The sequence below is a fragment of the Brachyhypopomus gauderio genome, chromosome 6 (genome assembly GCF_052324685.1).
Source record: "Brachyhypopomus gauderio isolate BG-103 chromosome 6, BGAUD_0.2, whole genome shotgun sequence".
In the NCBI taxonomy this organism is placed as follows: Eukaryota; Metazoa; Chordata; class Actinopteri; order Gymnotiformes; family Hypopomidae; genus Brachyhypopomus; species Brachyhypopomus gauderio.
Genome location: NC_135216.1, coordinates 15,061,432 through 15,073,988, shown reverse-complemented (window position 1 = coordinate 15,073,988; position 12,557 = coordinate 15,061,432). Strand labels below are relative to the sequence as shown.

The 12,557-nt window shown below is 50.7% G+C and overlaps 1 protein-coding gene across 8 annotated transcripts in view; it reads left to right on the top strand.

Moving 5' to 3' along the window:
* Nucleotides 1-12,557, top strand: part of trps1 (trichorhinophalangeal syndrome I) — a 94,950-nt gene that overhangs the window by 19,050 nt on the left and 63,343 nt on the right. For all 8 annotated transcript variants that reach the window (XM_077009043.1, XM_077009036.1, XM_077009037.1 and 5 more), the window contains 2 exons: nucleotides 4,513-5,402; nucleotides 9,964-11,066. In XM_077009043.1, the coding sequence (XP_076865158.1) occupies nucleotides 4,515-5,402; nucleotides 9,964-11,066 (1,991 nt within the window). In that variant the 5' untranslated portion in view covers nucleotides 4,513-4,514. The remainder of the gene's footprint in view (nucleotides 1-4,512; nucleotides 5,403-9,963; nucleotides 11,067-12,557) is intronic.

Below are 12,557 nucleotides of genomic sequence, written 5' to 3'. Positions count from 1 at the left end.
CTAAGACATAGTGGTCCTGCCAATTTAGACGCCTTTCTGGACATTCCAGGCTCATAGTGAGTCAGAGCCTGATTAACACACACACACACACACACACACACACACACACACACACACACACACACACACACACACACACACACACACACACACACACACACACACATTTGCCTTATGATTATTAATTGCAGCATGTCTGTCTAGCATTGTGTTTTCCATAGGCACTACACATGCATGTAGCATTTCAGACTTGCTGATTACTGATCCGTGATTTATCCTTAACACTGTCTCCACCCGCGGTATCTGATCAGGGTGGGGTGTGTGTCCTGATCCTGCTGGACAACGGTCACCATGGTCCGGTGGATCTTTTGCGGGACTTTTGGGGGCAGCGTTCACACACACTCTGCTCTCTGAAACCCGACACATGGTACACTCACTGGACTGACGGGCAGAGGGCAACACACACCATGTGCTCTTCTCAGCAGGCTGATTTGTAAGGGGGGAAAGAGTCCTGGGGTGTTTAGAATGCAGGTTATGGGCGGATTCTCAAACACACTGGCGTGAATTATTGGAATAAGTGTGAGGAACTGTGGCTCTCTGTGTTCTAATGGTTTTTCGGCTTGCTGGGTGTAATCTGTCAGGTGATCTCTTCAGGGCATATAATAAGTAGGCTAGAAATTCTTCATCAGTAACTCTGTATACTTGGAGTATACCAGCAGGATGCTGCTTGGATCGTGTAGCAAATATATAGACCCGTGTTGAAAGTGGACGCGATTTATAGTCAAATAAGGATGTGGTGCACCAAATTGACAGTTCATTCTTGCAGGTTTTAATGCTGCTGCTATGATACTAAGAGTGTTATTTATGGCGTGACGTGGGGCTCTGGACCGCGGCGTCTGCCTGGTGCAGAAGGCAGTCATGTTTTATTTCTTTAGCACTTTCATTTAGGAGGCCAGTAAATAAAAGATGCAAAATGAGTCTCATCATCTATGGAGTTTGGAAACTCAATTCTCTGCCTGACTGACCAGGACGACAGTGTTTTTTTGCATGTGTGCGTGTGTGTGTGTGTACATCTATGCCTGTGTGTGTATGTATATGCATGTTCGTGTTTGTGTGTGTGTGCATGTATGTGTGTATGTACGTGGTTGTGTCTGTGTAAGTGTGTGTGTGTGTGCATGCATGCGTGTACTGAGATCCCAAACAAATGGCCTGCAGTCTCCCAGGAGCTGTGGGGCTCTGGGGCTCCGTGTCCTCAGAGTCCCTCATGTCGGGGTGTGACGCCAGGGTGTGTAGAGCATGCTGGTAGTAATGTGAAGGGATTAGCAGTTGAACATGTAGGCATGTTGTTGTGTGTGGCGCGCGAACCTGTTCTGGGAGGTGTTGGTATTCAGAGCGGCAAAATTGCTCATCGTTCGATAACAAAAGCGCAACGTGTTTCCCAGCCTGTGTTGTTGACCTCAGGGCGAGCAGACGACCTGCAGCAGCCCTGGGTGGGGTCCACCAGACTTCCTGCTGCTGCCTGGGACATAGAAGTCTTGTCACTCTTGTCACTGGGATGCTGGCATAACATTATGCCAAATCAAACTTTGGTAGCTCAGTGACATTCAGATTATGTTCACAAAAGTAACTGGGTAGGAATCCATGCATGTTTCGCTTGAGCACTAATGTTAGATTCAAACAAATGATGACATAGCAGGAGTTTAAAAAAGCTTTTGTGGTGGCTGCAGGGTGTTAAGTAGTTGTTTACTGTGCAGGGAACTAGAGGAAATTGGGACACGCCCACAAGCGACGGGCGGTGTCGCTGGGCTCTGGACGGTATGTGCTCAACATCTTGCATTTCTGGGCCCATTGAGCCTTTCCACCTTTGCCAGAACCCGCATCAATTACAGCAGCGCAGGGGGAACAATGTCCCGGGCGTTTGAAGAGAGCCTGTTCATCCCCGTGCAAACCTGCCTGCTCTTTCTTCTGTCTGAGCTCCGGCGGACAGTCTGAGGTGAAAATAGTCCTGGCTTGTTGATCCTGACTGTCGAGCTCTGCGCTTTGTGTGAGCATCGGCTGGTTTGATGGGTGTCTACGCCTTTTGTACGCAGAGGTGATCCACGGAGCGGCAGTCCTTTTGACCCCTGTCCTTGCCGGTGGCTGGGGAGCTGTCGGCAGCTGCCTGTAGCCCCTGAGGGAGTGTCATTGTGTTGCTCGTTAGCTTTAGACCTCGGGGGTGATTGGTGCCATGGAGGATGGTCCCTCAGACGTTAGCAGCATGGCCTCTCCTTCACAGACTGTTCTGACTGACACCACCCACCTGTTCACCTTCTCTAACCCAAACCTACGCTGAGTCCTCAGGGTTCTGAGGCTGCCTCTGCCAACGCTGGACGTGGTTTGACCGTCCCTTGTGTGGCTGGGCTGCATTAGCCTCGGTGTGGTACAGCACCTCAGGGCCAGACCTCAGCTATCTTCACTACTCTGTATGCAGGTGCAGGTCTCTGTCAACTCATACCGTACCTCCCCTTTTTAATTAAGGAAATTGATTGTCCCATCCTCTTCAAAAGACATATTATACTTTATTAAGTTCCTTCTTGAGCAGGCCCGGTACCAGATGTAGGGGGAGGGAGGTGCACCAAAAGTGAACCTCTGATTTGAATCGACTGTTACATGAACACGGTGAACTCCTGAGAGTAGATTATTATTTCCTCGTTTGATGGGGGATTGGAATGGTAATCATACATCGTCCCCCCAAGTTTTAATGTAATTGTGTGACATATCAAGGATTAATATTTTTTTTCTTTTTTTTTTGTTCTTTTTTATTATTTTTTTTGAGGAAGACATTTCATGCTAAATCACCTTCTCTGGTGAAGCTCGCTGCCTAGCTGAGCTTCTACATAGCTTTAACTTCCTTTCTGAAATGGAGAGAGAGAGAGAGAGAGAGAGAGAGAGAGAGAGAGAGAAAGGGGGGGGGTAGTAATAACGAGACAGTCCTTCTGCTTCAGGTAATGAACACTGCTTTAAAAGATTACTCCAGTCTAGAACGTGATTAAAGTTGCTATATAAATTTTTGATGGGGTTATGCTGGATCCACAGTTTATTGAAATAAAAAATCCCCGGCTCCTTGGTTTTCCAGGCAGAGCAGGAATGAGCGCTGTGTTTATACATGGCATTCTCATCATTGCCAGCCATTTTAGATCAGTCATCATGGCACTTGTGTAGCTCTATCTTGACCTGCAGACAGGGCTTTAATACGATGGTGTGTGACTGTGCTTTGTGCCATACCACCGGTGCTGCAGAGGTTGAAAGCTCTGACAGTTTACCAACGCAGGAGAAAAAGAAAGTTAGATAACGCCCAGAAGTCATTTTTAATAAAAGCACTGGTATTAAAATGCGATCTAAGAAAGAACTCTGAATGTTCACCTCTGTTTGTGAAGTGTAGGAAGGCGAGTGCCTTTAACCACACTGTTCGACTTTGTCTTCATCCTTTTTTTTTATGTGTATGTGCATTGGCTACATCACATCTTAAAATGGCAATGGGAGGATTGTGAAATAACTGGCAATGTTGTAATGATAGAATCGGGCGTGGCGAGATTTGTGAACTGTTGGTTTAGATTAGATTTTCCTAAGGCTTTTATTAACACAGTCTTGGTTAAGGCGTTGTCCCTCTAGCAAGCATAAATTGCTTTATTTAATGCCCATTTGGTTTACAGCCTAAATTAGGAAATTGCGCTCCATCGTCTTCAGTCAGAATGAGACTGGCCCCAATTTAGTTAAATTATGACCAATGGTAACTGCCCAAGATTGGGAAAAAACTCGGTAACATGTACACAAGCACACGCGCACACATTCACTCATGCCCACACACGCATTCTCTCTCTCTCTGTCTCTCTCTCTCTCTCTCTTTCTGTTTCTCTCTCTCCCTAAAAACAGGTAATTGTGGTGTTCTGCTGTACACATACTAACACACTTCTTCAGTGTAGTTTATATCAAAAGCAAAGACTATTTAATGAGAGATTTTGAGTAGAAGTTAATCTTCATTGTCTGCTAAGAACAAACATGCAGTATATGACCTCACGGAGCGCTGGTAATTCCTCGTCATGAGTCAGGTTATAAATCTCAGCTTTTTTTCCCCCTGTCTTGTCTTTGATTTGGTACACTGAGTAAAACGCATGTCCGTAAGCCACATCCGTGACATGAATGAACACATTTTATTCATTAAAATATCATCCAAAAAGCCTCTGCCAGAGTCACAGATATTAGAGTGGTGAGCTGTTTACGCACTGGGCTGGGATACTGAGTGGAAGGTCTTTTATAAGCAGATTGCTTTTTTTGACAATGGGTTTGGGAACCGAAGAACAATTGAAGAGCTTTTCTAGAGCCTGTTGTGAGGAGAGCAGATGTCTGCAAACGACTCCAACTGCATCCAATAGTGTCTGAATGTCTGAGCAGAGTTGGCCACACACCCCGATTGTTTTGCTTTAGCCTTAAAAAAGGAACTAACTCTGCCCTCTTCCTCCGGCTGGCTTGCAGATATGGTGCGGAAAAAGAATCCCCCTTTGAGAAGCTTCGGTGGTGAGGAAGAGGAGGGTGAGGCGGTGGCGGCGGAGGCCACGGGCCCGGTGAGTGGAGAGGCGGGGAGCGAGGCGTCGGAGCCCAACAGACCGCTGACGGAGGAGCAGGAGGAGTCGTGCCCCAGCCCCGTGAAGGGAGACAGGCCTGGCTTTCATTATTCCGGCCACAAGCAGGCAGGAAACGGGCTGGCCTTCCCCCGCCAGGAACGCGGCGACGTGGGGCCGCCGGACACGGCCGCATCCCCGGCACGGTCGGACGGCGACGAGGTGGAGGACGTGGCCCGGAGTCCCGTCGGGGCAGGAGACGGCGGGAGAACCGAGGTGGAGGGCCGCAGGCGGGTCAGCTGCGTCATCGTGCAGAGCTGCTCCAGCAACGGGGAGGAGGGCGTCCCCATCCACAGCCCCATGGTGCCGCCGGGCTCCGACGGAGGGGCGGACGGGCCCAGGCCGCCCCCCGTCCCTCTGCACCCACGCAGGCCCAGCGACGGCCCGGACGAGGCCTCTAGTCCGCTAGGGGCAGAGACCGGCGCCCCTCCCTCCTCCTCCCCCAAACTACAGGACTTCAAGTGTAACATCTGTGGCTACGGCTACTACGGCAACGATCCCACCGACTTGATCAAACACTTCCGCAAGTACCACCTGGGCCTGCACAACCGCACGAGGCAGGACGCCGAACTGGACAGTAAGATACTGGCCCTGCATAACATGGTCCAGTTCATGGGCCATAGCCAGAGCGTGAGCCAGGCCAAAGATGGCCCTCGGCCCCTGGGCCTGACCGCAGGGGGCCTGACGGGACCCGACGGAGGCTCACCTAGAGCCTCGCTGCTCAACGGTACCTACGATGTTCAGGTAACCACTGCACACAGCCCTGCCACTCTCACATTCATGAGCACATGGATCACACACAGAAACGGTGTTCAAAGTGGAAGTAAAATTTGTTTGCTAATCTTTCCCCTTTCCACATCAATATTGGAATTTCACAAATAAGTGTTTCCCCCTTATTTAACGGTTGTATCCTCCCTGTGCATCTTTCTAAACAAAAAAGTCTTGCCCATTCATTTGATATCTCTTTCAAATCTTTTTTACCCTCGCTGTAATAACAGTTGCACAATAACCTGTTTTCTTTTATTACAAATGGGAATTTATCCAGTAGTAAAAGACCATTTGGAACTACTGGCAGGGTCTTAATGAGCAGGTCAAACAGCCAACGCACTGTGCACAAAGTTGTGAAATGTTCCCCCTACGAATGGCCGAGCTTTCTGTCTTTTTCACTTCAACCTCCAGGCCCACAAATTGTCATTATACTGTGTAAACCTTAAGAGAAGGAATAATGAGTCTTTATTCAGCGTTCATTACTAGCGGAATTTTCCATGCAGTAATATCGATGACTGCGATTTCTCGCTCCACCAATGTAAAGGGGAGAAAGATCGCAGGGGGAAGTCTGGCAGAGAGCGCCAGTAAAAACAAGGCAGGCCATTTGAGCGATGGCTAATGACGATGTCATGGCCATTTATCTGTCCTACCTTTGCTGTGGTTTTGCTCTCCGCTTCAGTGAGGTCATGTTTAACATTCGACTGGCATATTTAACCCCACTGTTGCTGTGTTCCGAGCTCTTTGGCCCACTTTACGCCAGACCAATGTGCCAGCCGCCCGGACCGGTTAGCCAGAATGTCGCTAATGTTCTCCTTCCAAAGGCAGGGAAGCTTTTCCCATACATATTTCTTTCTGCTAGTCTATCAGGGCTTTGAAACTATTTCCGCATTGAATGTGCTTTTGTTACACTTTGTTCCTTTTAATATTTCAGAGACGGGCTATTTCATGGGATAGTCTTTAATTATTCCAGGCATATTGCTTCCTCTGAAAAGGCCCTTTTTCTTTCTTCTGTTTTTTTTTTTTTGACAATTTTTCCATTTAAACCGAGAGTCTGCCCTGGCCTTCGTATTCTGTGTGCCGCGTAGCTCCAGAGCCTGTGTGCTGCGTATCTGGGTAGAGGAGGTCACCTGTGTGCTGGGTAGAGGAGGTCACCTGTGTGTTGCGTATCTGGGTAGAGGAGGTCACCTGTGTGCTGCGTATCTGGGTAGAGGAGGTCACCTGTGTGTTGCGTATCTGGGTAGAGGAGGTCACCTGTGTGCTGTGTATCTGGGTAGAGGAGGTCACCTGTGTGTTGCGTATCTGGGTAGAGGAGGTCACCTGTGTGCTGCGTATCTGGGTAGAGGAGGTCACCTGTGTGTTGCGTATCTGGGTAGAGGAGGTCACCTGTGTGCTGCGTATCTGGGTAGAGGAGGTCACCTGTGTGCTGTGTATCTGGGTAGAGGAGGTCACCTGTGTGCTGGGTAGAGGAGGTCACCTGTGTGCTGGGTAGAGGTGGTCACCTGTGTATCTGGGTAGAGGATGTCACCTGTGTGCTGTGTATCTGGGTAGAGGAGGTCACCTGTGTGTTGAGTATCTGGGTAGAGGAGGTCACCTGTGTATCTGGGTAGAGGAGGTCACCTGTGTATCTGGGTAGAGGATGTCACCTGTGTTCTGATTAGAGGATGTCACCTGTGTGCTGGGTAGAGGAGGTCACCTGTGTGCTGGGTAGAGGAGGTCACCTGTGTATCTGGGTAGAGGAGGTCACCTGTGTGCTGTGTATCTGGGTAGAGGAGGTCACCTGTGTGTTGAGTATCTGGGTAGAGGAGGTCACCTGTGTGTTGAGTAACTTGAGTATCTGGGCAGAGGAGGTCACCTGTGTGTTGAGTATCTGGGTAGAGGAGGTCACCTGTGTGTTGCGTATCTGGGTAGAGGAGGTCACCTGTGTGCTGGGTAGAGGAGGTCACCTGTGTGTTGCGTATCTGGGTAGAGGAGGTCACCTGTGTGTTGCGTATCTGGGTAGAGGAGGTCACCTGTGTGCTGTGTAGAGGAGGTCACCTGTGTGCTGTGTATCTGGGTAGAGGAGGTCACCTGTGTGCTGGATAGAGGAGGTCACCTGTGTGCTGGATAGAAGAGGTCACCTGTGTGCTGGGTAGAGGAGGTCACCTGTGTGCTGGGTAGAGGAGGTCATCTGTGTGCTGTGTATCTGGGTAGAGGAGGTCACCTGTGTGCTGTGTAGCTGGGTAGAGGAGGTCACCTGTGTGCTGGGTAGAGGAGGTCACCTGTGTGCTGGATAGAAGAGGTCACCTGTGTGCTGGGTAGAGGAGGTCACCTGTGTGCTGTGTATCTGGGTAGAGGAGGTCACCTGTGTGCTGTGTAGCTGGGTAGAGGAGGTCACCTGTGTGCTGGGTAGAGGAGGTCACCTGTGTGCTGTGTAGCTGGGTAGAGGAGGTCACCTGTGTGCTGGGTAGAGGAGGTCACCTGTGTATCTGGGTAGAGGAGGTCACCTGTGTGCTGGGTAGAGGAGGTCACCTGTGTGCTGTGTATCTGGGTAGAGGAGGTCACCTGTGTATCTGGGTAGAGGAGGTCACCTGTGTGCTGGGTAGAGGAGGTCACCTGTGTGCTGTGTAGCTGGGTAGAGGAGGTCACCTGTGTGCTGGGTAGAGGAGGTCACCTGTGTGCTGGATAGAGGAGGTCACCTGTGTGCTGGGTAGAGGAGGTTACCTGTGTGTTGAGTATCTGAGTAGAGGAGGTCACCTGTGTGCTGGGTAGAGGAGGTCACCTGTGTGCTGGGTAGAGGAGGTCACCTGTGTGCTGGGTAGAGGAGGTCACCTGTGTGCTGGGTAGAGGAGGTCACCTGTGTATCTGGGTAGAGGAGGTCACCTGTGTGCTGGGTAGAGGAGGTCACCTGTGTGCTGGGTAGAGGAGGTCACCTGTGTGCTGGGTAGAGGAGGTCACCTGTGTATCTGGGTAGAGGAGGTCACCTGTGTGCTGGGTAGAGGAGGTCACCTGTGTGCTGTGTAGCTGGGTAGAGGAGCTACTTTCACTGTTATAGTGATCTCAGCCAGCAGGGTCGATTGGTACTTTTGCTAAGTACTAAATCGTCTAATCCAAGATGTGCCCAATATGTGAACTAAACTTGAAATGTTGTGTGCGTCGTTGTGGTTATTGTTTTTTTTAAACAATGGACCTAGACACAGTGGAATGGTTTTGTATTAATTTATTGAAAGCAATGGATTGAATATTAGATTGAACATTAGCTGAAATGAGCTCAGTTAATGTGAATGTTTGGAATCAGGGTCTGTATAAAAATATTAAACAAATTGCCACTTCTGAACATGTAGCTAGCTGTAGGACTCTTACTGACTCATACACAAACACCTACATACACACTGACAGAAGACCAACATGCTGACACAGAAAACCTACACACTGACATACACACTGATACACAAACTAACCTACACACTGACATACACACTGATATACAAACTTACCTACACACTGACATACACACTGATCCACATACTAACCTACACACTGACATACACACTGATGCACATACTAACCTACACGCTAATACATATACTAACTTAAAACTGATAGACATACTAACCTAAAGCTGATACACATACTAACTTACACAATGATACACATACTGACCTACACACTGACACAGTTTCCACTTAATACACAAGGTGACCATATTGAGTGATGATATCTTCTGAATACTTTATGAACAGTTTTATAGGCTTTATATGTCTTTATTTTTAAATGTCAGTTATCAGAAATCAAAATGTTAAAGATAAAAACTTGAAGTTACAGTGAGGACATTTTCTAGCTATAAATGTGTGTGGCAAGATTGCAGATTATCTGATAAAATAATTATTTTTTTTCTTGAACAGAACTGAAATCCCCTTTAGCAGCTTTGCTAACCTTTGTGGTTTAATTAGGAGCTCAGCAGGTGGCTTTAGCTTGAACCCAAACGACAGCTTGTGAAGATCACTTCAGGATTTGTTATTTCATTCGTACCATTTCCGTCGTGCTGTGTAATGCAACTGAACCCTTTTAAAGCATGGATGCTCCCCTCGCACGCTCCCCTCGCACGCTCCCCTTGCACACTACCCTCACGTGCTCCCCTCGCACTCACGTGCTGCCCTCGCACGCTACCCTCACGTGCTCCCTTCACGTGCTCCCTTCACATGCACCCCTCGCACGCTCCCCTCGCACGCTCCCCTCACGTGCTCCCCTCACGTGCTCCCCTCGCACGCACTCACGTGCTGCCCTCGCACGCTCCCCTCGCACGCTCCCCTCACGTGCTCCCTTCGCACGCTCCCCTCAGCCTACTCGCTAAGCGCTTCTCAAAAACTCTGCACTGAAAAGTAATAAAACGTTTGAAGCTGACGTGGTTTGCCTTTTGTGGGGAGATAACCACCTCGTTGCAAATGTTGCAAATGTTATTAAAAATGATCCATCTGTTGTCTGTCATGTCACACACCGCTAAACTCCGGCATCCTGTCTTCTCTTTCTCTGTCTGGTCTCTCTCTCTCTCCCCTCTCAGGTGACGTTGGCCGGCACCTTCATAGGCATCGGCCGCAAGACTCCAGACTGCCAGGGCAACACCAAGTATTTCCGCTGCAAGTTCTGCAACTTCACCTACATGGGCAGCACCTCGGTGGAGCTGGAGCAGCACTTCCTGGCTGCTCACCCCAACAAGATGAAGAACCCAGCCCAGGCTGCGGGGGGCGCCGAAGACAAGGCCTCCGAGCGCAAGGGCAACTGCGCCAGCTGGCCGGCGGGCGAGGAGCAGAGCCCGTGGGCGGAGCGGGTGGCGGTCCGAGCGGAGGACGACTCCGTGGCGGGCTACTCCGTCCCCATCCGGCCGGCAGACTCTCCGGGACGGCCGGGCGGAGACGCGGCCGCGTATTTCTGGTGCAAGTACTGTAGTTTCAGCTGCGAGGCGTCCGGGTCGGGCCGGCTGCTGGAGCACTACGAGAAGAGGCACGTGCAGACGGGCACGCGCGACGGCAGCCCCGGGGAGAGGGAGCGCAAGCCTCGGGAGGGGGAGCGGGGGGAGGCGCACGCCCGCAGGAAGGAGCACGCGGGCGGGAAGGCGGGGGCGGCCGGCGAGCCGGAGGCGGTGGTCACCAGCTACAACTGCCAGTTCTGCGACTTCCGCTACTCCATGAACCACGGGCCGGACGTGATGGTGGTGGCGCCGTTGCTCCGTCACTACCAGCGTGCCCACAGCATCCACAAGTGCACCATCAAGCACTGTCCCTTCTGCCCGCGCGGCCTGTGCGCGCCCGACAAGCACCTGGGCGACATCTCCTACCCCTTCGCCTGCCGCAAGACCTCCTGCTCGCACTGCGCCCTGCTCCTGCCACCCCAGCCTCCGGCCGGGCGCTCCACGCCTCCGCCCGCCCCCAGGGCCTCCGTCCTCCACCTGTGCGACCAGTGCACCTTCGCCTCGCCCGACGTCGACCTGCTGCTGCTGCACTACGACAGCGCACACGCCCCACACGCCCTGCTGGACGTGAAGCCCGAGGAGGAGGCGCCCGGCGAGGGCGTAGCGGGCGTGGGGCGGGGCCAGCGGGACAACTACACCTGCACAAAGTGCCACTTCTACACCGAGGTGGAGGAGGACATTTTTCGTCACTACAGGTTTGGTTTATTGATTATTTAAATTTGTATTAATTTGGCCAGTATCGTGTCAGTTGCACCTGTTTGATGCACCACTATGAAATGCCTGTATAATTCCTAGATTTCTAATGCATTTATTATCTGGGAGGATTAAAATAGATTCACCTAATTACTCCACAGAATCACTGTGCTTTTATAAAATAATAATAACACAATTCAGTCTTTTCTTTTTTATGCATCCTTTCTTGGTTAGTAAATCTCTGATAATGGGCAGTGGTCAGGATGGTTTCAGAGGAGCTTCACCTGTTTCTTACAACACCGAAAATATATGAGGCACCTGTACATGTTAGTGTACAGACAGCTTTCTATTAGACCAAGTATGTTCATTTTCATGTGTGTGCACGCGTGCTTGTGCGCGCGTGCGTGTGTGTGTGTGTGTGTGTGTGTGTGTGTGTGTGTGTGTGTGTGTGTGTGTGTGTGTGTGTGTACGAGTATCTCTATGCAAACACTTAACAGAAACCCTCTTCAAGCCGGGTCTGCTGTGAATGGTGTCCCTGTGAGCAGGTGGTACAGAGAATTACCTCAACGTAATCTCAATTATCCGCCATTTTCTGCCACACGTCCACACACATGCAGTGGTGTGGTTTGTTGACAGAAGCGATCGGCGTGGCCCGTTACCTCGTTTGTCCAGCTGTGGAGTGGGAGCGGGGGAGGAGAAAGGAGCTTTGTTGAACCACACATGCACGCTGGGTAAAACCCACCAGCCATCTCCGCAAGCGAGCGCGTTCGGGGAACGAATCTCGTGATTTGATTGGGCCTCCTGTCCACACGCACTTACCTCATTTGTCATTTATCGCTCGCTATGTTCATCCCCTTCCAGAACACGTCTGCCTCTGGGGTATCGGGCCGCCCACGCCGGCCGGTTCGCCTTCGCACCCCAAGTCTCGCGCAGCTCCCCAACTCCTGACTGAGAGAACGTTAGCTGTGTGTTGTGTTAATGTGCCTGCCTGGGGGGGCTCTGTTGAGAGCCTGGAGTTGCATTGTGGTCTACTCACTGCACTTGTAAATTATGTCATTACCAAGACAAATGTGAGATGGGTCTCCTCCATCATATTTATCACACGTCTGACAGGAAGTCAGCGATCAGGGTATCTTCATGTTTTGAAAGTACAGACATTTTGAGAATTGCCCTCAGTTCGGTCTTAGAAAAATATGAATTATGGCAGGTGGTGTCTAGATCATTACTTTAAAAAGCCCCTAAGTTCCCCTCCAACGAAGACACACGTTAACGTTGCAGTGTGGACAGGAGGAAGGCGGTGTGGGTGTGTGTAGTCTGGAGTGGGTTGTTTCAGGTGCCTCCGCAGCTAGTCTGGGCTGAGTGGCTCTGCTGGCTGGCAGTGGGGCGTGCAGGCGTGCTGAATAAGGCTCTGTTTGTGTTGGGAGGGTACAGCCTGGGTCCCAGTGAGAGGGGAGAGCAGAAATCAGACCTGCCGCCACTCCCCAGGGCCTGTA